At 38.8% G+C, this 25,052-nt stretch overlaps 2 protein-coding genes across 7 annotated transcripts in view; both read right to left on the bottom strand.

Annotated features, from left to right (window-relative positions):
- Window positions 1-573: 573 nt before the first annotated feature.
- LOC103394785 (uncharacterized) lies at window positions 574-3,971 on the bottom strand. 2 transcript variants are annotated; one of them, XM_025065538.1, is made up of 7 exons: window positions 3,195-3,971; window positions 3,000-3,091; window positions 2,013-2,316; window positions 1,774-1,908; window positions 1,487-1,516; window positions 1,318-1,402; window positions 574-1,240 (listed from the first exon to the last, which is right to left on the bottom strand). In XM_025065538.1, the coding sequence occupies exons 1-6, from the start codon at window positions 3,280-3,282 to the stop codon at window positions 1,356-1,358; spliced, it is 696 nt and encodes a 231-aa protein (XP_024921306.1). In that variant the 5' UTR covers window positions 3,283-3,971; the 3' UTR covers window positions 574-1,240; window positions 1,318-1,355. The 2 variants fall into 2 exon arrangements, with proteins under 2 accessions (XP_024921306.1, XP_008330442.1); XM_008332220.3 differs by having other exon boundaries at window positions 575-1,240; window positions 1,477-1,516.
- A 1,338-nt stretch (window positions 3,972-5,309) lies between these two features.
- Window positions 5,310-25,052, bottom strand: part of acsl6 (acyl-CoA synthetase long chain family member 6) — a 28,746-nt gene continuing 9,003 nt past the window's right edge. For 4 of the 5 annotated variants that reach the window (XR_003052859.1, XR_003052860.1, XR_003052858.1 and 1 more), the window contains 21 exons: window positions 23,017-23,237; window positions 20,957-21,071; window positions 19,588-19,652; window positions 17,855-17,956; window positions 17,247-17,346; window positions 16,632-16,810; window positions 15,240-15,272; window positions 14,439-14,490; window positions 12,682-12,755; window positions 12,512-12,589; window positions 10,271-10,405; window positions 9,331-9,465; window positions 8,969-9,064; window positions 8,076-8,148; window positions 6,986-7,074; window positions 6,527-6,643; window positions 6,275-6,418; window positions 6,056-6,157; window positions 5,893-5,964; window positions 5,526-5,741; window positions 5,310-5,458 (listed from right to left, as the gene is read on the bottom strand). Coding sequence is in view for 1 of the 5 variants with exons in the window: in XM_025065537.1 (XP_024921305.1) it covers window positions 5,601-5,741; window positions 5,893-5,964; window positions 6,056-6,157; window positions 6,275-6,418; window positions 6,527-6,643; window positions 6,986-7,074; window positions 8,076-8,148; window positions 8,969-9,064; window positions 9,331-9,465; window positions 10,271-10,405; window positions 12,512-12,589; window positions 12,682-12,755; window positions 14,439-14,490; window positions 15,240-15,272; window positions 16,632-16,810; window positions 17,247-17,346; window positions 17,855-17,956; window positions 19,588-19,652; window positions 20,957-21,071; window positions 23,017-23,237 (2,123 nt within the window). In the remaining 4 variants the exon portion in view is untranslated. The other variant, XM_025065537.1, reaches the window with a different exon arrangement.

The following is a 25,052-nucleotide window of genomic DNA, read 5'->3' as shown; positions in this document are numbered from 1 at the left end:
AAACAAAATGTATACATTTTGCTTTTTAAATACGTAATGTATATCACAATTTTAACATTAGCTTTTTGTAATTGCACATATCATAAGTAACATACCGTACTTACTCGTTCACCTCCTTTAATATATATGCAAGTTAGAGTGGTTGTTAAATCAACGGTATTTGGGTCGTCATGGACAAAAGTGAAAAATGTGATTTGCAGCCTTTTAGAGAACATTCCCATAATACGTAAAAGGAAAAAAAAGACATTTACCGTCAACAAATGAGTTTACAAGCTGGTTAGACATTAAAAGAAATTGTCCAACTATCTGACTGTATTCTGTAAATTTTGGCTATGTCAGAATTTAAGCTTTTGTTTTAAATTAACTTGGCCAGCTGGTATGTATCATAAAATAGATATATAGCATGGAGTCAATGAATCAAGTAAAATCTGAACCATTTATATTTTTAGGAAGCATTCAATTACACAGATATGTGATCTGGAGTAATTATAAGGGGCCGTAAACCTGTTTTTTCTCATTTCCATAAAACACAGTAATTTATAAACATGCAATTGATTAATGACAAAATCAAATACACAACAGAACCAACAGAACATTTATAACTTTATTTTGATTACATTAATAAATAGACATAGAAATACATACAAATGTCTGGAAAACTGGAAATACAAAGAAGCTATTCATTTTGATTTAACATTCAAGTCTGACATCTAGTGGTCACATTACATACAAAAACAACAATAAACGAGCAAAAGTCCATATGAGCTATTAAAAGTAACATTTGTTTTCAAGTAACACTTTAAGATATTTTTTAATTAACACAGAAAAACAATACTATTATATTACTGTAAACCTGCAGTAATCTTTTTAGTTAAACTTTTTACACATAAAAACATGCATTAGGCAAAAAGTTCAAACTTCTTAGTTTGACACACCGATCTCTTGCGTTTTGCAAGAACAGATCCCTCTCAGTATCACTGGTAAAGTCAAAAAACTTAGCCTCCTTTGGGTTTCTATTCACAGCCTTTTTCAGCTTCACCTCCTGGTTCATTTCTCTACTCTTAATACAAATTTGCTTTGGTTTAGCTGTTTCTTCCAACTTCTGGGTTTGTTCAGATGTTTGGACAGACTTGCTGCAAAAATCCGATTCACACAGTTTAACGTGTTCAGCATCACATACTATAACAGGGGATTTAAATGTTACTTTCTTCTTGATGCGAACAGACATTTTCCTGCCAATCTGAGGGAGAAACACATCACATTAATCAATCAACAAAACCCTCGTATGACATACTGTAACATATACAACATTCTTACTCTGAATCGTGTGCTTAGTTTTGGCCCATTGGGCTTTTTTAAGTCCGTTTGTTTTTCAGCCTCTCCTTCAGGCTCCGTGTTGTCTCTTTGAGAAAGAAAAATGAATAAACATCACCTTCTTACAGAATGTCAGTGACTGTGAATAACTGTCCAACCTGCCTGTTCTTACTGTTAGTCTCAGCAACAGTCGGGGAGTCATCTGCACACACAAGGGTAAATTTCAATCAGACAAGATTTAAATGTTGTGCTGAAGTACCAACTTATATTATGAAAAACCCCAGGGTCATATATCAATTGTATATTATATTTTAAGTAATGGGACAGAAGAACAATCGAAAAAAACACGACCTTCTAGACAGATGTTTTTTCTACAATTCTTTTTCTAGAATTGCAGGTAGGATAAAATATTTTAGTAGTTTTTTTTTTTGTCAATGATGCAGTCATTTCTACATGTACCAATGATGGCTGAAATGTTTGGTGGATGATACATGCAGATGTTCTTGGCGTACGTTGCCTCCATCAAGGTAGAGTTTTTTCTTGTAAGGGTAAAATCCAGTGGATCAGTTTGAAAATTTGAGATCCAACTGTCCGCTGTGAAGAGAGATTAGGACAGAAGACATAATGCCTGACTACATAGAGAACCAATATAGAATACCTTTTATTTGGAGACGGATTTTCAAAATTCACACACGCACCACTGTCGCCTTTCCTGAAGATCTCTGGTGACGGTAGGCTGCTGGAAGACGTAGCTACAGAAGAGCAACGTTCGTCGTCCTCTGTGTTAGAGTTTATTGTGTCCGTTTCCACTATTGAAGAATTTGTGCTTTCTGACACCCCTTTCAAGGTTTGCTTGTATTTAATACTCAGTCGTTTCTTTGATGGGTGTTCATAAGAATTAAATGGACTTGTTTCGCCTGCTGTGTTTTCAGTGACCATTGTGATAGCTTGAACTCCGGTGGTACACATTTGGAACCTAGGCTGGATAGCCTTCTTCTGTATCTGAATGCATGTGAGAAAGGATTAAGGAAATGAAACATGGGGAAAACAAAAAGAATTAAATAAAGGTTTAACCTAATTTACAATAAACATGAGCACTGATAATTTGTTTTGTTTGCAGTCTTTTACAGTCTGTAAATCTTGGTAGGGTGTTTTCTTTCTGCCTCAATAGTTCTCCCTTATAATGTTCTTAATTAAAACTGTGTCAATAACAAATAAATAAATTAGAAATAAGTGAATTAATCTCTTAGCCGACAGGCATGACGCACATAGGGCTGTACTTTTAGGTCCACTGCAGATGTGACAGGGCTGTTATTTGGTTGTAAGACAGAACCTTCAATTAAAAATCAAATCCTTCAACCACAAAGCCCAGGGCCTATAGATGTTGCCTTTGTAGTTTACACTATATTTTTGGAGGTTATGATAAAAACACATTTTAAATTTCCGTTCTTTTCAGTAGGTTGTTTTAGCCAATATTGTATTTTATATATCATCAAGCAGTTTCGCGGTTTTTAACTAATGCTAATTACGGATGCAAACATAAATATGAATATTATAAATATATATAAAACGCTAAAAAGTGACTTGGATTTTTCTTTTTCTGCCCATCCGAAGACTTAACCTTAGCTTTATTTTTAACGACATCAAACACAGGATTAATAAATAATAAACACAAGCACACTTACCAACACTGCCGTTGTCGGTTGAAAACACTTGTCCGCCATTTCTTCTTCGGGGAATGCTTCAAAACATCTTTTAGGCTGAAAATGTCTGTACTCTAAAAGTGTCAAAAACTGGGTTTAGTAAAGCACTGGTAATACATAATCTCCCTTTTGTTCGACTTGGTTTTAATGAGGTTTTCATCGTGGTCTTAAGTTTACCGTGTTTTCCACCGAGTGCTGGTTTAATAGGCGTATCTGCTTTCTTACTTCCACGAGAAGGATTTACTCTGCGCTTGTTCCGGTCCATTTTTCAACAGGTCTTAGATAAATCGTTACATTCAATCTTTAAAACCACTTTTATCAGTATCGTGATAAACACCTGTCGCTTACGCGTTCACTAGCTAAAAAATGGAGCTGTTGCCTGCTGACATCAGTTCGTGAAGTAGGAAAAAAAAAAGCCCAATTAAGAGCCACAATAAACGAAGGTTTTAATGGTTTTTAACGGACATTTTTGCTCACATTTGCTCTGCTCATTTTAAATCTACCACTACAGGGTTTTGAAGTGTTACGTAATCACTAATCTGTCGTCCCTTACTGCCATCTAGTGGTCTCAGGTAGCACGACGTAAAACCTGCAGTTAAAAGTTAAACATTAGTCGAGTCATTATAACGACTATAACATAATGTATTGACTTCTCTCCCTCTCTCCCTCTTCCGTTTTCATTATGCAATTGCTTTTAATCACGTTTATACTATACACATTTCTTAAAACATTGTGAAAGTATTATGAAAACAAGAATCCATGCATTGGTTTAAAATCATTCCAGAATATCTTTTATTTCGTGGCCCCAGTCCCGTTTCCCCACTATACGTCCCCCATATTGCCGCACTCAATCATCACAAGGATATGGTGTTTATTTCAATTTTACAGTAGAGTAAATAAATAGTTGCAATTCATGTCACTACAGAAAAAAGAAAAAAAATCTCAGTTCAAACCATTGATTTAATAAATATGCCTACGTCTAGCTGTTCTCAGTTATGTACATCCACATTGTTATCCCTTTGGGTCAAATAAAGAAAAATCTTCATACAGTATTACTTATGTGTACCCCCTTGAGAGAAAATGGTTTTGTTCTTTAATTCTGTTTTCGTTTTTTTTTTTAAAAAAGGTGACACGTGTCGTTTCCTGTATGGTTTTAAGTCAGTGGAATTCATCGGACTTTTATCATTAGCAATAGAAACTGCAGGCAGCTGTGTACAGTACATCCTGATTTGTAATATTTCCATAAAGAACTGGTTACTTTTAAAAAGTCAGATGCTAATATTAACAGCACTCCAGGGCAGACAGCATGCACTGCCCTGAGCCCCAGTTGTCCTTCATTTCTCTGTCTTCCTTTACCTGACAGTATTTGTGCAAAGATGATTTCTTTTTTAAAAAAAAGAAAGTTTGGAATATGCCATTAGTGGAGCATAATATTTCGTGGTGGGACCAGTCCTGTATATAAACAAGGAGCATGCATGGCAAACTGCAGCTCACCAATGCATCTCGATGAAAAAAAAAAGGTACATGAAATCCCAGAAACTGCAAATCGCTTTGTCCTTAATCTTAAACATAGAGAATCGTTTTGGTTTAGTTTACCTGATCAACTGGGACACCTCAACCCCTTCTCCACAGTGTACGTTGCATAATTTAGTCCGTTTTAACACACATCTAAACGTCTGTTCGAGTTACTCTACACACAACGGCACTCTCATACAGCTGTGGATTTTGTCGGGCTGGTAGGTTTGTCATAATTGAACAATGTAAAGCCGAAAGGACAGGAAGTGGGAAAGGACTTCAACAAGGACTCATGAGTTGTTCGTGCTGCTGGGAGCACAGCGTGTAATATACGCAACGGTTTAGGGCTGCTGAAAGACTGACCATGCCTGAAGGAAAACAAATCCCGCAAATAATGTGTGTGTGTCATATATTGTGTATGACGCATCAACTAAATCACATCCGCTAAAATACAGCCAACCTTTTGCTTTGATCCAGTTAGCACTTGCAGTGCATTTGTTCCGCACCAATATTGTTGACAACTTTCTAATCAGGAGTTTGCTGGCAACACAGTATACTGATGAAGGCAGAAGGTCTACAAGTTGTTGCCAGTGAATGAAAATACTGTCAGGGTTAGGATTAAACTCCCATGAATTTTCAGTGACATAATTGATCAGTTCTTTGATTTTTAAACTCTGCGGGAGTTTTCACATTCACCCTGTCAAGAGTTTAGGTTTTTTGCAGCATAGGTTTTAAAACCAAAATTAAAAGAAAAAAAAACTCTAAAAGACTCATAACTAAATAATCATATTTTCCTTTAATTAATTTACATGATCCAATTAATTTGGTTAAATTTGATTCCTCTGCTTGATTTGTTGTCTTTTAGGCATTTCCAATCTTCACTGGTGGAAGAGGTTTTTCCTATTTTTTTTTAAATTATAGAACTTGTTGTCTTTTAGGCATTTCCAATCTTTACTGGTGGAAGAGGTTATTCCTATTTTTTTTTAAATTATTTGACAAGTGCTGGTCACTGGTGAAAGCAGATCTTTTGGTGTCAAAGGGGTTTCTGGGAGATTGGTCTGCACATTTTCACATTGAAATACCGCTGTAGAGCTGGTCGATTCTCATCTTGAAGTACTCCTTCAGCTCCGGCCGTTTGGCCTTTAGGGTCGGTGTCAGGAGGCCATTTTCGATGGAGAACATCTGGTTGTGAACGTAGATGTTCTTCACCTAAGAGGTAAACACGACTGAGTGAGACTGGAAGGATGTGGGGAATAGGTTGCTTTCATGGTAAAATCTAAAATAAATAATGTAATCATATCAAACACATTCAGTCAGAAATAACAAAATTAATGATTTTTCTTTTCAATTCCTTATTCACCTGCTCAAAGGAGTGCAGACCGCTGGCCCTTCCAAGAGAGACTAAGTCTTCAAGGATGGCCTTCTTCAGCTCCTGTTGATAGAGGAACATTAGTTCTTTTAATAAAACACTCCCTGTGATTTAATCAATCTGAGGTCGAGCTGAGTGCCTTTAGGTCACCTACCGTGTTTTTACAAAGGTCATCATATGTCCCAAATATACCCTTCTTCTTGGCCCACTCTGGCATGACCTCGGGGTCAGGAACCACGATACCCACCAGACAAGACTGAAAGGGGGAGAAAAGACGAAGACTTTTTGTCCTGTGTCATCCTCAGCCCTTGTGATGTCCTTTGTGGTGGATAATAATATGCCTTTGTGCGTGTTTGCGTCATTTTCTCTCTACCTGCAGACTGTCTCCATGCACATAAAGCTGTGCCACAGGTTGACTCCTGATGTATATGTTCTCGATCTTTTCAGGGGAGATGTACTCGCCCTGGGCCAACTTGAAGATGTGCTTCTTCCTGTCAATTATCTTCAGTGTGCCGTTCTACATGAGAAAGATCAGAGATGAAAAAAAAACAAAATCAAAAATCAAAAACAACTCTTAAAGGAGTCTAATCCATTAACAGCTGTAGTGTAAAGCAGACACACTTACGGGTAACCATTTTCCAATGTCGCCAGTGTGGAGCCAGCCGTCTTCGTCCAGAGTCTCAGCCGTCTTCTCTGGGTCTTTGAGGTAGCCCTTGAACACATTTGGTCCCTTCACACAAATCTAGGAAGGAGGCAAAAGGGCTCATGAGACAAACAAATTCTGTGGACTGCATCAAGAGTGTACGATTTTCAGCAGCACCGTAAAACAGTAAAAATGACAGATATGTACATATATGTACAATACTGATTAAATACGTAATATTTAAAGAAAAATATGCTGACGTTTAACTTAACTTAAAAACTCTAAAAGTAATTTTAAACAAATGGTTTTGCTAAATCTTATGCTAGGTCGAGATAGGGAAATTAAATTTAGACTTAGCTCTAGCTAATAGCAATATGGCCACAGCTATTAAATATACAGCTTACTCTGCGTGAATTCAAATTTATGTGTGCCGCTGCTCACCTCTCCTTCTCCCTTAGAGGCGAAGTAGTTCTTCTCGGCAACATCCACCAATTTGATGAGGTTGCATGGCAATGGAGCCCCGACATGACCTGTCAGGAAGAAAGGGAGAAAACAATTAAGATAAAACAAAAGCACCCTTTATTATTATTATTTATATTTTAATTTTAAAAAATTCAGACACTTTTTTGTCAGAGGTTACCGGTCGGTATGCTAACTGAAGAAGCTAAATTTCACAGAGCCAGATATGGACCAACACTTATCTCGCGAAATACCAAAAACGAACAGCAGAGGGGGTTAAAAGATTAGTCACATTGAACCTGTATGTTTTGTTGTTATTTTTAAGTAATTGGTGGTTATGTAATGTCTGAGGCATTCTAGTTGCAATCATCCATGAGCAATTTCATAAGAAATGCTCACCATTTTACCGAAGTCACATGAGCAAATGTAAAGAAGAAGCTCTAATTTGATGTTTGGGTAGCGTAAGTAAATTTTGACTGTTTGGTGTAATTAACATAGGGGATTAATCTGCATTATTCTTGTGTAATGTGGTCATAATTAATCCTAAATGAAACGATTAGGCAACTGAGTTTGAAGTAACCTTCTCAAGGTCCGCTCAAACTTTAGAGAAATTAGCAGGGTGTAATGTAAAAACAGCATAAACGTTTCATGAAAAACAACAACGTCTGCCAACCCGTTCTGCAAAATTCTTGGTACATAACAGCATGAAGATGTTGATGTGATAAGCTGTAAGGAATCCATGTATGTATGCTTGTGTGTTGTTTGAATAGCCAAGTGTCTTTCTTCGTCTCACCCTCCCATGCCACTTTTTATTGTCTATTATTCCAACTTGATTTACTGGATGCCCTCTGTTTTGTGTATTTGTGTGTATTTCACTGCAGGCCCTTTGTTTCACAGTTACTATGACACAGTCGCAGTGTCACAGTGTCAGTATTTTCTGTGCCCTCGTGACTCACGCATGTATCGGCTCGACCTTTGCCCTGAACTCACAGTGAAGTAAACATGTTCACTGATTCAGACAGAGATAAGCATCCCTCCACTGTAGGCCGAGCTGTCTAAACCTGTGGCTCACCTGATGTCCAGTCGCCAGGTGTGGTGTAGGTGCAACCGGCTGTGCACTCTGTCTGACCGTACGCCTCGTACACCTGCGCGCGGAGAAAAAAGGATATTTGCAAAAGGGGCATCGGACAGCATTCGTCCATGACAATAGACAGAGCAAACAATGATGGATTTTTTTTTTGTCTTTCTGTAAGATGCGAAAATGTGGACAAGACCTGACATTTTCACTGCTAAATGTTCCGTGTCAAGTTTGTTACTGTACATACATGTGGGTACCAGATGGTGCGGTGTTTTTTATAAATATTTGTACGCCACTGAACACAGCTGCCTGCTCAAAACCTCCTTCCAATGATGGCTAACACATTAGCTACCTGAGAATATTTGAAGATTTGGCTATTTGAATATTCTTCAAATTAGTTTTGTTAGAGATCAGGCCTCAAACGTTTCTGAAAAACTATCACCGACCTGGAAGAACTCAAATCAAATGATTACCTTTATTCATCTATTGGCAATAAATTTGAAATTATTGACAGCATTATTATTTATATAGTGTTGCACAAGATAATAAATAAATAAATAAATAAACAGGGCGTTGCTTTAGGTGTTTGTGAGGACTATTTGAGAGTAAAATATAAAGTTTATGGTTTAATAATCCCAAATACTGTATTTTAAAGCCCAAGGTGGCCTCTTTGTGTCCTTGCAAAAATAAAAAAAATACTTATTGTGCTGCTTTATCACTTAATCCACAAACACAACATGTGGTTAGTCGGTGCTTACCTAGACCTATGACTAGGAATTTTACCTGTCATGTTCTTCTGATATCTTATGAAATATCTTATGAACCACATGGGGGCTCAGTCATCGGGGAAATGTGTGTGTGAGTCCATGTGTGGATGTGTGTGAGACCTGGCATCCCAAAGCTGCTCTGAGAAATCCCAGAACACTGGGCGAGGTAGGAGCTGCTCCTGTTATGATCATCCTCAAACGTCCTCCAAGGCTGGCCTGTACAAGGAAGGAGCGCGTCGCTTTTAAAGGTTAATGCTTGATGAAGGTAAATTGCAGTATGACATCATAAAACTGAATCTTATAATATAACTTTGTTTTTGTTTGACATGTACCGTGGTTACTCTGCCCTCTTAGTGGCAGGGTAAGTAATCTGACGTTTTACTTGTTATTGAAACACCCAAGGACTTCTCAAAGTGGAGACAATCTTCTCAGAGAATAAAAAAAAAGTGCCCATGTTTTAAGTATTCCTGAATGACACGTACCTGAATCTTACTGAAGAAGATTTTGTCCCAGATGCTGTCACTGCGGATGACGCCCCTGCTGACTTCAGCGCCTTTTCTTTTAGCGGCGAAGTTGAGCAGCCACCGCTTCAGAGGAGTGTTGGCTTGGCTGAATATCTGCGGAGGATCACATCATTTTGGGTCAGCATTCTCTAAAAATTAAACAAAGGTGGCGCTAGAGAACCATATAAACACGTACATAAGGGAAGAACGGTACACACACACACACACACAACTCCACACAGAAAGACCACTGGAGTAATAAGCTTGATGCTGTAGTGCAGGGGTTCCCAATCACTGGTCTGGGGACCGTTACTGGGCCACAGATTTGTTATTGTGATGCAGAGAAAGTTCTATTTTGAAATTTTCAAATGTAAACTGGTTGGCATGGAATTCTATTTTGACAAAAAAAAAAATCTCATAAACCTGCTCCTCTTCCTCCTCAATCACATGCTCTAACAAAAAATGAGCAAAAAAAAGGCAAACTAATAATAATGAAAATAATAATAATAATCATAGTACTAATACCAATATCAATAACATAAATTGAAATACTTATAATACTACTACTACTAATAAAAATAAAAATTGTTCAATAACAATAATAACAACAATAATAATAATTAAAGTCCAAAAATGAAATTGCAAATAGTTAAAAAAAATTATAGTTAAGTTTGCTTTCAAAAATGAAATTGCAAATAGTTAAAAATTATAGTTAAGTTTCCTTCATAAAAGTAATAAATAAATGATGACCTCCCTTCAACGTAATAGAAGACTGGCGGTAATTAAAAAAAATACACACTCCGTCATAATCCTCAGACATGGAGCTACTTCCTCCAAACTACGGTTGTTTCCCATTTACTGTACTAGGGTTTTTGGACAGTCCACAAAGCCGCTTCACCTGCACTTTCCTGGTACTCACCTTGTCATACATGCGATTGAGAAGCCGAGGCACCACGGGAAAAATCGTCGGCCGCAAGGTCTTCATGTCATCTGGGAGGAGCCGGATGTCGCCCTGATAGAAACCTACACGTCCTCCATGACAGTACACCACAGCCTGCAGAGAAGCACACGTACAGTACTGCAGCCATTTACAATGGGATTTCTCAAGTTTTATTGGAAACATCGTATTTAGTTTTTTTTTAATGAGTGGCTGTTGCAGCTGTTCATGTCCAGACGTTGCCTTTTTTTCCCTCTTTAATCTGGTCCTATGCATGGCATCATTATTTCCATAAATACACACCGTGACTAATTTCCTTAGAAAAGGGATTTTCCTTTTTTCTTTTTTTTTTTTTGTGCTATGTGGTAATAACGCATCCCTTACCACATCTACCCTGTGATATCACCATGCAGTGGAAAGTATTCACCAAGACATATTAGATTACAGGGAAGATAAAAACATACAGTGCTAACACACACACAATAATAATAATAAAAAGTAATCAAATATCCAAATATTGTAGTGTTGAAACAGCAGAATCTAATGTCGTTATAAAATGTATCAATCAGGCCAGATTAAACACCCTACTGGGCCAGTTTGGGCCCACGGTCCGTATGTTTTACACCCCTGCATTGTGCTGTATATGACCCTAAATGATTGGATTAAAAACCATGGGAGGAGGATATTAATATATATAAAAAAAATTACAGTACAGTTGTTTGTGTCACATTGACACGCTCCACTCACGTGTGTCATTTTTACCTTCTATTTTTTTAATAGTACAACAGTAAAGTAAACAACAGTAAAAAAAAAGAAAAAAAAAAAAGTAAAGTAGTGGTTAGCACGCGCGCACACCTCCCTTTTCTTTGTCCAAGTCATTCTCAATGTTCTGTTTCCAAGGCTGATGTCTGTGTGCTCGTACAAGATAATCTCTCATGCTTTGAGGGGGAGTTAGGTGATTTCTTGCACAGCCTCATTTGGTATCCCAACACTGCTATGCAATGGAGACAAATAAGAGTGGCCAGGTTACACACCAACCGGTCCCTGTACAAACAAAACTCCTAAATTTGCTAGTGCCTCCCTTTCCTCCTATTCTTTCGTACTCATATTCTGGGACGAGATGAGAATCCGTTGAGTTGAAAAGTTTCAGCTGCTAAAATAAACCCAGTCAGCGGTAATTTACTCATCCTGGGTATTAAACAATTTCCTGTTAACCAATAAAACTCTCTGCAAAAACACAGGTTTAAACTTAATTTTGTAGTTAATGGTAGTTAATAGTATCCTACAGTTGGTTGTTGCAGGTGTGCAGTTCAATATGAGTATTATACATTACACAGTATTGTTTTGTTGAAAAAATATCAATTTGCGTTAAGGGAGTAGTTCTCAAGTAGTGGGGCGGGCCCCACCTGGGGGACGTGAGGGGCTTCCACTGCAATATTGCACGCTGGACGTAAGTGTACCACTGCTGTAATGCTTGAATGATAACAAACCTCCAGTCACTAGGTGGCAGCAACTCATTCAGTGGTTTGTACAGATAAAAATATACATGTTATCACGTTAGTATTTCAATTCACCGGAGTGTGGGAGGTGGGTGTGAAAACATTATGTTAAGTGGACTACAATGTAGTTAGAGGACTGCTAGTTTGAATCCTGGCCCTGGCAGCACTATGATGATGACCACTGCTTCGGTTTGTCCAATGCTTATATTATTTCCATATAACATATAACAACAAAGTACTGGCAAAATAAAATAAAAAAAATTAATAACAAGGAAAAACCCAACTGCATCTGTAGCACCCTCTGCAGGTGAGAGGATGTGAGGGTGTTTTAAATGTTGTGGAGTCAAAAAAGGTACTTCAGGACTTGTCTATCATTACAGAATCTTATTGCTCAGCCCAATGTCTGGGAGCCTGTTGCAAATTCTGCCTCCCTGTCGTCACATTTCTGGATCGGAAATGGTTTACATCAGAGAGCAATGATGGCACTCCTTCAGCCAAAAACATTTCCGGCTATCAACTTACTTACTATGTGGGCGTGCAACACACTGGCCATAAATGGCCGCCTGGATATAACCCTATCCACAGAGTTGGAAAACACAGGAAAAGTAGGGGTTGGAGATAGTATCATTTCCAAAATAAACGCCCACATTTCTCGTGATAGAGCCGATCCGCCCTCCTGCCCCCGCCGCTGCAGCTGCTGTAGCAGCTTACAAGTTTAGCTTACCTCAATGAGCCTCTCAAACATGTGAGCCAGGGGAAGGAAGGAAATTAGACAATCATCCTGGTTAGGGAAAATGACTTTCTGCAACGAGACGAGAGTCAGAAAAAAAAAAGGTGAAATAAGACGGTATGGTACAGAAACGCTGCTACAGATGCAATAAACACCACACTTACATCTGTGACTTTGAGAAAGCCTGCAAAATCAGCTACGACGTTCCCATGGCTGAGCATGACACCCTTTGGATTTCCTGTATTTGGAGACAAGACACGTTACTGAGGTGTAACAAAGCACTTTTGTGCAGAGAGGCAGAATTGTGAAAGCCACCTGGCACAGCAGCAAGAGATTCCTTTGAATCAATTTCACAATTCTGAGGAAATAACCCCCTTTCATTCACAGACTACAGACGTTGGCACAAAGTGGGTTTAGATTTAGGGCAATCTGTTTGGGCCACATACTCTTTAGTTGCCATTTTTCTGGTATGTGGGTAATTTGTGACTCCTGTATTAAAAGACTGGTTTTGTACATAGGTCACAAATATAAAAGCTAAGACGGGCTACGCAGCAGTGCCGGTCAGTGAGTGTTATTTTTTTTATATCCTGTTTCAGTTCAGTGTGTCATTGCACTATTTAAGAGGGTCGACGATGTCTGCAGTTTGAAGATATTTTAACATCAGGGGCGGGGACGGGAACATGGCGCAGTGTGATATTTGTTGTGGAACAATGCCAAAGAAAGTTGATCAAACTAACCAGGACAACACTGTTTGTGACAACCCCAGTGATCACATCATCATATAAAGTGACATGTACTTCTCCCTAGTACTGTTTAAAACAAAGGGTTAATAGTTCTTCTCACAGAGACAAACACAATCCTGGAGAGAAAAGCTCATTCCTCTCTCTCTGACTCACACACATGCTTGTGACTAAGATTATTTGGAAATGATTAACATGACAAAACATTCGAACCGCTGTTGAAATGTTGAAAGGACAGCAAGTCACAGGTTTGCCAACAGGGGGCAGGCGTTCGCAGGAGAGCATTGCACCGTGAACAGCAGCAGTTGCTTCCTCCTTGTAAACTGACACCACTGTGTCCTCGTATGACCTGTCGTTGGGTTCCTCGTCTCATGCTGTTTTTTTGTTTTTTTTCGTCACTGAGGAGGGAGCAGCCAATTCACGTTCATGACATTTTTTTTTTCTGTGCCAAGAACATGCTGAAAGATCTATTGAAACTATGACAGACTGAGCTGAACACAATCCTGTTGTGTTGTGTTCAATCATAGTAAAGGAGGAAATTTTCGATTCTACAACGACATGACACCTTTCCATAAAAACTACAAGCAGTTTTGCGGGTATTTTGATGCTAAGTAGAATGTGTTTTCTATCAAGGAAATGGATGTCTTTGTGTGCCGCTACCACAAACAAGTAAAATAATAATAATAAAAAAAGAAATCATAGTGTTGATCAGAAAAATATAATTACATTCCGGTGGAAAAAGTAAATAAGATCTAACAAAATTCAGCTTCACTGAGGCTGGGATCATTGTACAAAGTTAGATCAACGCTTGTAATCAAGGCATAATAAGGACTAAGACAAAGCCAGGGTGACAGATTAACAAGACGATTCAATGAGTAACAAAACCGCCTCTGTGCCTCCCCAACACAACAAACCAAACAGTCTTCCGCCTTGGCTTGGAAAACGATTTCATGTAAATCTTTCATGTCTGGTCCCAACTCTCAGCCAAACTGACAACAAAGCCTCTATTTTGATTTGTTAATAATAATGTTGAGGAGCCAGGCACGTATGTAGCACGGTATCAAGGCGTGGCGTGGCCTCCTGTGAGAAATATGCTGCAGGAGCTGAATGTACATAAGTAAACATGTCTTCTCTTTTGTTTTGTTAAGAGATGAAATTAGATTTTTTTTAAAAATTACTACCTGTGGTTCCACTGGTGAAACATACGATGGACAGGTCATCTGGTGCTGGTGGCTGTAAAAAAAAAAAAAAAAGTAGGAAAGAATACCAATTAATTTGATGTGGAAGTTGTGTTTTGACAATTCTTCAACTGCAGTCACAGTGCTTGGGCATTACATGAATATGACGCGATACAGTGGTACCTCTCCTATCGTGGTAGTTGCGTTCAAACACCCACCGCGAAACAGGAAAAATCGCGAGATAGTTATTATATTATTTACATATATATTTACCCTTTACGAACCTCCCCCACACTGTTATCAACCCTCCCTAGACTGTATTACCCTTCACCACACAGTGATATCCACAGTAGAGTTGTAAAATGGCGACGTGGAGCGAAGTGAACGAGAGAATGGCCACCAAACAAGATGCTACGATGCATGAGCCAATCAGAGTGAGGAACAGAAGAGCGTGCTCAATTAGCCGATAGTACACCGAGTACGCATTGTATTAGCCAATAGTTCGCTGTGTACGATCTCGTCTCGGTTAACAATGCTACTGGCGATCGTTCGCAATTGAGCTCCATCGCAATTTCAAAACGAGAACCCACATTTTTAAAGCCAAACCTTTCGTATGTGTAATTATTTTATAATGTCTAAGTTTTTGTTTTTGCTATATTTTGGGATATAGCGAGCATTTTGCAAGATCAGATTCCTAAAAAAAAACCCTGCGATGTACTGATGGAGCGAAAGGAGAACCGTGATATAGAGAGGGAACACTGTATTGCAAAACTCTAACAGTTAGATGTAATAATAAGTCCTTACCACAGGTTTTCTGTAGTGTTCCCTTCCCAGCGCCTGGAAAGACAGAAAGGAGAAGTGATGCTCCCCTCGACCTTTAAACGATTATTGACCAAGAATGTGGTCTGAGATTCCACCTCTCATAAAGCAGTGCACTGCTCAAACGCTAATTCCAAGACACTGCTATTCCCCATTTAACAGGAAAACTTAAAATTCTAAATGATTGATGTCAAGTTAAAAAAATTGTGGGTACATTCTTTGACGATATTGTTGAAGTCAAAATTTTACCCTTCAAAAATATGCATTTTTAATAGCCTCGCTAGAACATGCTAATGAAATGTCCCCCATCACTTTGGAATAGCTGTCCTTTTGGGAAAGAATGTGTTGAGTTTCATGACCACAGCATCTGTGCTCAAGCCTCTTACAGAGTGGCACTGTGAATTCCTGTAAACAGTGTCACTGACAGTCAGGGGCAGATCTGTGACACATGAGCACTGCAGGCAGGCTTCCACTCTGCTGCACCATTTCCCAGAAATGTGGCTTGGAGAGTGCAACAAATGTTAGGTTTTTACTGTAAGTGCATGTGATTTTTGTCAATTATTTTGTTGTACGGTAATTATATCACCTTAAATCTTTTTCGATAATATACTGGGTTTCAAAGCCTGAGATTTTCATGATCTTGGTAAACACTTTGGGGTCTTTGGGTTTTGCACATTTTTTAAAAAAAAAAATCTGCAATTATTTATACATGCTATTTATATACACTGTGAACATGCTGCATATAATCTGCATATACTTTTCCCTGCTGATGTTTATACATGATGTTTTAACATTATATGATGTTTTATATACTTTTCACAGACTTCATATACTCTGCATATAATCCATTTACTGTATATCTGGTGTTATCATATATATATATATATATATATATACTGGATCGCTGTAAATATGCTGCTATTTTTGTCATTTAGTTCAGCGGTCCCCAGCCTTTATTGTACCAAGGCCAATAAAGTACCAGTATCAGTCATTACTGCGGAGCGCTAATACCTGTGATGTAGCACCAGTCTGTTCTCTGTGTACTTGATTATGGCCTCAATGACAATGAACTTAAACCGTTTACACCCAGCCTTCATGATTTCTTTTGTAATAATGCCTGCGTTCCTATTTTAGTCACAATCCTCAATTACCTTGGATGGCTTATTGCTTGACGGATTATTGCTGTCACCTATGCTAATGTTATTGGCTGCGTCACCACATTTATTTGAACATGCCGTGCAGGTTTGCATGGCATGAACAAAACATAAAGATTGTATCTGTTGAGGAAATGTAATAAGGCAGAGCATTTAGTTAGTGCTCCGGTCCAAAGGTCAGTGTTAGGGGAAGCAATGACTTAAAGAACTTAAGATATCACACCTCCACTTCCTGTAAGGACTGCACATGGACATTGCAGTCCTTGGCGCACTTTACAAGGGCAGAGTCAAAGGCGTCCATGAGGATGATCTGCTGCAGGCCTGGAGTCTCTTTCCGTGCCACGTTGTCCAGAAGCACCTGCGCTTTCTCCATTTTGTCACAGATCACCGTGGTGATTTCAGCTGAAATGACACACGAGCACACAAGAGCACACACAGTCCCTTGTGTGAATAAAGGCAGAATAAAAAATAAATAAAATAAAAAAAGAGCAAAACCAGAACAAGAGAAAAAAAATCCAAATGTGTTCAACAACTGTAATAGCAATCTAAAAAACAAACATGTTTGACTGACATCCCAATCACTGTTTCAGGCTTGAAGACTGTCAGGAAAGTGCAAAATTAGCATCAGAATTTCAGGCTTGAAGACTGTCAGGAAAGTGTTTTAAGACGCTAACAAAATTAGCATCAGAACATGCTACCAAGCTATGAAAAAGCAGCTCAACAGAGGTGTTTGATGACTTAATGATGGAATTCTGTAACCTAAAAATGTTACTTTTTTAAAATGCAGTTTCATGTTATTAAAATGCACAGAATCAAGTATTTGTGCATACGTTCTTACCAGTATTGATGATGAACCGTATGGCGTCTGCTCCAAGCGTGTCATACAGAGGAACCACCACCATAGAGTAGGTGTAGCAGGCCAGCTCCGAGATGATCCACTGTCATCACACACACAGAAAGAGAATCATTTTTCCACTGTCATCACACACACAGAAAGAGTTAAACCGAATCATTTCGTGAATTTCACCCACATGTTTTCACTCAACTTCACAAGTGTTTTTTTTATTCACTGTTTGCCCCAGGACAGGTTTTTTCAAATAGTGGCCTGCAAGCCACGTGTGATCCAAACAAAAAAACCCATCAGAACGGCCCAGTCATGACAGACCAAAAATGCAACGCACCCGATGGCCTTGAAAAATGCAACCCGTAATGTCCTCCCCATGTGTCTAGATGAGTTCTGTGAGTCAAAACAGCCACCCCCGGAGCACAGAAGTATTTTTAATCACTAAATATAATCAGTTTAACCCTGCGTAGACTGACACATATCTTTCTGTTTTGGTCCAAATTTTGTCTAGCCCAGCCGAGTTGGAATGAGTTTGGCCCAACTACTGTTCATTCACTATAGACTAGAACAGGATTTTACATTCAACATAAAATGAGACTCACCTCCGGTCTGTTCTGGGCAAAAACTCCAATGAACTGGTTGGTGTTGGGCTGGCAACCTTGATGCAGCAGACCTGAACCCAGATGCTCCGCTCGGGATGTCACCTGCAGATGGGAATAAGTGGAACAGTTGACTGGACCAAGTGAGAAACTGAACGGAACATTTTTGGGGTTTTATTATACACCTGCACATTATTTTTAGCCTGGTAAGAAAAAAAATCAACAACATGCTGAAACATGTCTGAATGCATTTGTTGAGCCTGTCAGAGCAGCTCAGGCTTTCTAGTGAATTTTAAAGAAAGAGCGATTACATCACAAAGAAATGCGGAAACCATTTCCTCCTGAGATGCCTCGGTGTTACCCTGCTCGTTCGTATCATATGGCTCTTGTAAATTTACCCATTAACCTGACTACGACCCTTTACAACATCAGCTTATCTCTATTGCTCACAGGTTTACTGAAACCTGAGACTGACTCACTTGACCTTTGACCTCTCTGGAAGATGGGGCGAAACCCAATTTTTAGTGTCTGATTTGATCTTATCTGTGTCAGCAATGTCACTTAACCCACTATAAAATACCTTAAAGCAGGACAGCGACCTACAGCAGGAAGGATTAATACTGTCGGGTTGAAGTGTTTTGAGATTGCATCGATAATCCTTGGAATTTTGTTTTGTGTTTGTGTGTGGTTGCCAGGCAGACTTGTTTGCCTCTACAGTACAGGGCAAAGGTTGCAGACAAACAAGATTTATTAGATACTATTACAGTATTACAGTGGTAATGATGGCCGTTACTGTGGTCACCAGACCACTACCTCACATTACAGTATTACAGTGGTAATGATGGCACAATCACAGACACAATCTATACTGTAAGATAACAAATAACATTGGAAATAATTTTGAGTATTTTATGTATTTGAGCATACAAAAAATGTACAATTGCAGCGCATCAAAAAATGTCCCACCCGCCTGGTATCAGCCGTTACTGCGGACCAGTAATACCGCGCCATCGTTGAAGGTTCATTAAATTTTCAAAATAAAATATTTTAGACTTTATTCTGTAAGTATCAGAGTCTGAATGATCTGTTGTTTTAAAACATTGCCAGATTACCTTTTAATAAAAAAAAGTAAAGGGATAAAACTGGATTCTTTTTGAATGAAGTACATTAGTAAAACTGAAGTACATTTTTTCAGTGTGTCTCACTGTGGCCTGGTACGGACTGGCACCATTCCCCAGACCAGGGGTTGGGCACCTGCTTGGTTGTATTCCAAGGCCCAGAATTGTGTTGCGGAGAAATTCATGTAAAGTTCCTAGGAAAATACTCGGTCTTTACATGCACATACTGAATTGTCTTTCTAAAATTCCACATTATGCACAGCCTTTCCTCGGTGACACACCTAGATCTATTCAGATCACAACATTAATAAGACTGCAACAGATACTGGCTTTTACACCTTTCTTCACTAAACAGTGTAGCTCAGGGACAGAACCTTCCTGGAGAGACTCCTTCGGGGCCGGATAGTCGAATAAAATGAAATAAAAATCACCGTTTTGGTCTAACTATTATTATTTGATGTGTATTTTGGAAACCAGTCGCAGGCCGGAGTGGATGTTTAGGGGGGCCGTGATGCATTTTTGGAAATATACAAATTGCCTTGGAATGAAGTGATTTCGTGGTTTATTAAGATGTTACTCCTCTTGTGTATTTGAACAATCCCCCTGAGCGACACGTACCTCTTTGTAGGACATCCATTTGTACGGTTGGTTAGGGAGCCGTGAGCCTAAGCATGGTCCGTCACCTAGTGAAGACACAGTGAAACACAAAATCATAACACATCTTGAACAAGTGAAGTGACGTTTGATGCTGTTGCCGCTCAAATTTGAAACCACGACGGCCACGGCGAACAGTTCAACTGTCTAGTCAGAGAAACAAGGTGTGGCTGAGTGTGTACTTTTATCAAAACAAGATTTGTGGTTTTGATTCACATATTAATACTGAAACTTCACCCATAGATACTTGTATCTGGCTCACATATATATAATATATATGATATATATTATATATATATATATATGTGAGCCCGCTCCCCTCACACACACACTCAGTATATATATATATATATCATATATGTACTCCTCGTGGAGCTGGATTTGCAGTACAACATACAGAATTCCTAAGTGTCTTACTTCATCCCGTAAATCCTAGCTGATAAAATAATATTTTACATACTACTCAAGTCAATTACCAAGGTTTCTTGACAAAGCTGGACATTTTAGTCCACTTTATGTCAAGTTCTGTTGATTTCAAACTTGGAATACAAGTCTCCACTGTTTCAACTCCAAGTTCAAGTCAGTAAAGAATAATTCAAGTCACGTCCACAGGGTTTAATGATGAGGCTGAATCATGAGGGGTGAAGTCCAGGCCAAGTATCGAGTGTGAGCTAAAAGGCTACTAAAAAGTCTCAGGCATGGGCAAACTAAGGCCCGGGGGCCGGATGTGTCCATTCAGCTTTTTAATCCGTCCCACCAAACCTTTCCAAATTATATAATTTATTTATATTATCATCATACTTCTGCCATTTCCCTGCAATACTCACATTTCCCCAATAGATGGCATAGACAATGATCAAAGCATTTTTTGCATTTTAGCCATCATGCATTACTTTTACATGCCATTTATCTTTTCACACTTTTCACATGAACTCTCCATCTATCTGCTCCTGACTCGCCACCCCCGTTCAATTTGGCCCGTGAGTCATAAAGTTTTCCCACGCCGGGCGTAGCTGCATGTTGATTTTTAAAATAAATTGAAAAAAAATTGGAAAGCAATATCAAAATGCTATGCTATATTCTATTGGATAGCATTTAGCTTGATAGTATTCTGCTGGATAGTAAGAGCAAACATGTCAAAAACAAAATCTAAACATAGCTAACAGCTACTAAGAACAGCCTGTAGCTAGTCAAGAGGGCACTTATCTTTGCCTAGAAGTTGCCCAATGTTTGACATCATTTGACAAAACTGTACACAAGTCATCCAGATTCATGAATGTGTGTTTTTGTACGTTTGTCTTAATGTAAGTAGAAGTCGTTCTCTTTTACCCACCAGATATGTGGAGGCCTCGCTGGAAAACTTCGTACAGGGTTCTAGCATCATCGTGATAATGAGTCAACAGGTTTGATCTGTCCCCCATCATGGACCGGCGACCTCCACCTTCATTCTGAAAATAAAAAAATGGGAACGTGTTTTTAACGTTAAAGCTCATCCAGGATTGTTTTACCAGATATAAACAGCCGGGGTGTACGTTCTGTTTCGACAGCTGAGGAAGCACAGACATAGATTTTGCATGAAGTACGCTAAAATTTGTTTGTTTGGTTTTTTTTTTTGTAAATGAGTCTTGTTGATTCAAGAGATTGTGGAGATGTTTTTTTTAAACCTGTGGAACAGGTTTGTGTCTGCACCTGCGAGTTGTATTTCTGATAAGACAACAGTCAAAACCCCGGAAATCCCTGCCAACAACAACGAAAGACAGGGCGAGTTTCATAATGACTACAATGCATTTCTGGAGTGGACGTTTTTTAGTTTTAGTTTGTTGAAGGTGGTTTAAAGAAAACGTGATTAAATCAGAAAGCCAAACCTCGATGTTCTTTTGTGGGTGGAAGAAATGTCGTGGGTGTAGCCTGCCTTTCTGTCTACCTGAAATTAACTCAGTTCGTCATAACTACTGAAATGATAACCTATGGATGATTAAATTAAATGACATTAAATTAAACAATTAAAATTAATTTAAAATGTAAAATTAATTAAATTAATTAAATTTTTATTTAATTTTATTCAACTCAACTGAATTCAATTGAATTGAATTGAATTCCACTTCCATTCAAAGCTGCTCTTTGTTTTATTTATGTTTTTTGCTTTGTTTTCTCTCACTTTGGACATTTTGGGTTGTTTGCAATTTTTTTTCCCACTTTCCAGGTACTTGTACATGTGACGTGTAACAAATAAAGGAATCTTGAATCTTGATTTTTGAATCCTGCTGTTAAAAGGAAGAAGGACAGATCAGATGACCAATTTAACAACATATTGGTCATATGATCTGTCCTTTTTTTTCATTTTTGCCTCAGACCAGTATAAAATAAGTATAAAATCCCACAGATTTTTCTATTTTCTTTCTTTTCTTTTTTTTTAAAAAAAAACAACAACTCAGTTTGTGACAATCATCATAAATGTGAGCTGTCTTATCCTCCAAGTGAATCAGGTGACCTTAAAAACATCATTAATATTTCAGGAAAAGCTGAAGAATGACCCAGGGATTCCTGCCTCTGGTGCGACAGCAGCTTCAGTCACAGCAGGAAGATGATACAGACTTCTTGAATACCGAGGTCAACGTAATGTTTGTCATGGCTGCTGAATCAGCACGACTGAGTTAATAAGAAAAAGCGCACTCACGACTGTATGACTGTGTGTGTGTCTGTTCACTGGTGTATTTATTATTTATGACGGGCATGACAAATTGGGTTCAATTGAGCTGGTTTTCAGAGCTTAATCTTGCTCTCAATTCCAACACAATTAGAAACAAAATCAAAAACCAAGCTGGTAATATTATTTAACATTTAAAACCAATTGAATTTCCTGTCTTTCTAATGGGGGATCAAGTCAGTAGCTTTAGCACTAAAAGGAAAGGAATAAACTATGTACTGCATTTACTACAGTAGCGTGTACTAGTTCTACTGCATGAGTTGTCATCATTCAGCAACTGGGGTCGAAAATTTGTCATGATGATTTCTGGGGGCACATAGTCTGGGACACATACCAATATTTTCAGGATCTAGAATTTCTATATATATATATATTATATACTGTATAGAATTTTACAATAAGTTTCAAATAAGTTTCGTCTTTGTTTGACCTTAACTGTGGATTACTGCAACACAACTCAATAAAAGTACTTTCTTTACTCATCACCCTTATTGATGTACCCTGACCCTTGCTGAGCCTGTCCCAGTCTCCCTACGATGAACCCTGGCAGCTAAAAAGAACCAAAGTTCTGTTTACAGAGTGATCATCTCAACGCATGGGAAATAGTGCAGAACCCTCACTGTTGTCCAAAACGACTTTTAGTTATGTGTATAAGGGGTGATTGGGTGTGTGTGTGTGTGTCTTACGGGCACTTCCTCAGACTGGTGCAGCAGGTTGCAGGGTGGTGTAATGGGGCGGGGTCTGGTGGCCAGCCAGTATGCCAGCACAGCCGTCAGAGCACCGATGCCCACCAGTGTGGAGGTCGGCAGGGAGCTGAAGAACTGGCCAATGTCATTGATCTCTGGTATCCTCAGGCCACTCATCATCTCCTGGGCCTGCATCTTCTCCATCAGTGTGGAGCTAAGCTCTGGAGAGGGAGAAAGGGAGGATGGGTAATGGAGTTAGGAAGTGTGACAAGACGTACAGAAGCACTGAATGAAACATCTATAGCAGCGGTCCCCAACCTCTTTGTACCAAGGACCGGTCGGCCGGTATCACCAGTTACTGCTGACCGGTAATACCACACCATCATTAGATCATTAAACTTTCAAAATAAAACATGTTTTAGACTTTATTCTGTTAGTATCAGAGTCTGAATGACCTGTTGTTTTGAAACATTGACAGATTATCTTTTTATGAAAACAGTTAAGAGATGTCATTGGTGGTTGGAGACCACTGATCAATACAATATACAGCAATGTACATACAGAATACAAAAATAACCATCTTTGACACTGTAATAAAACTGAATACTTGCTTCAAATGTGAACTGCCTGTGGAAAATACATGTGGTACAACATGTGGTTAGAGATTAAACAATAGCACTTGAGGCTAACCACCTTGAAAGAGTGAGTCAACTTCTCTACAGACTCAAATAAACTTTCAGACCATCGTGGGGGGCACAATGGGTTCTAAAATTGGCGGGCCAGGAGCGGATAGATGGGAGGGGATAATGACACGTTAAACAAAACAAAACAATTCTGCATGTTGCTGTGGTTATGAAGGTACAGTAAGGGATGTTGGTTCCCTTCCAGACAACGTTTGTCTTGATGTCACAGACAGTACGTCAATATAGACGTAGGGTTCTGAACCTGTGTCTCTGTCGTTTAGACAGACAGTAATACTGTAATCAGACAGTAAATAGCAGATAGGAAGGAAGATGTACTCTAGTACTTTAGATTTTTTTTCCCAAAAATCAAATTTAAATTATGTCATGCTAAATTTCCAGCAAAATAACACAATGGCACTGTTTGTTTGTTATATTTAATAGTAAATATGCTATTTTGATAGAAATAGTTGTGGTTGCATGTTACATCACTAATTTAGTCACAAAAAAATGTCATACACTGCACTACTGAAGATTGGAGATATCCGGAAAAACACACGTGGCTAAAGCGGGAAAAGCATTTTTTTAAAATGATTCTACTCTAAAAAAGTGTTTGTCTCACACTCTCTATCCAAGTTAGGTTAGGTTTTTAGTTCCCATACAGTGTTTCCCATGATACTTGATTTCGGCAAGTGTTTAACATCACATGACTCACCAGTTAACTGTCACCTGACACCAAATACAGGGTAAAAAAAAATAATAAAAAGGAAAATTTCCTGTGTGACTGTGTAAAACCGGTACAGTCAAATGTTTACAAAAGACCTGTCATTCACACATCACGAGATCACATCCCCCTCATGACTTTTAGCTCTGACAGCACTTAGAAAAAAAAATGAAGACAGGAAGTGGGCAGAGCTTGTTCCTCTTACAGTGTGTGAACAGAGCACAAAACATCAAATTGCCTGCAGTACGTCTAAAGAGCAACTGTGTGTTATACAAGAGTCCACCCCGACCTTTGACCTTACTCCTTTGTGTCTTTCTACAATAGTGACTGTGCAGTTCCTCATTTTCTCCTGCCCCCAATCTACCATTCCTGTAACCCCCGAGTGTACGGCTCACCGTGAGCTCAGGGGGAAAAGTGAGAAACACGACACACGTCCGAAACTACCAGATGATACTGTATAAAATCAGGCTTCCTGGAGGTGTTTATGGAAGTGAGAGCAGCAGTGGTCTCACAGCCTTTGTGCAAGCTCAGTCAAGCGGCTTCCTTAGCCATCGGACGCTCCACCTACTTCTGTGCATATTATTATATTAACTTTCCACCTACTTCTGTGCATATTATTATATTGTCTTAGA

The sequence above is a fragment of the Cynoglossus semilaevis genome, chromosome 19 (assembly GCF_000523025.1).
Source record: "Cynoglossus semilaevis isolate Cse_v1.0 chromosome 19, Cse_v1.0, whole genome shotgun sequence".
NCBI classification, from domain to species: Eukaryota; Metazoa; Chordata; class Actinopteri; order Pleuronectiformes; family Cynoglossidae; genus Cynoglossus; species Cynoglossus semilaevis.
Note: the sequence above shows the minus strand (reverse complement) of the source record. Positions and strands in the feature narration are given on the sequence as shown.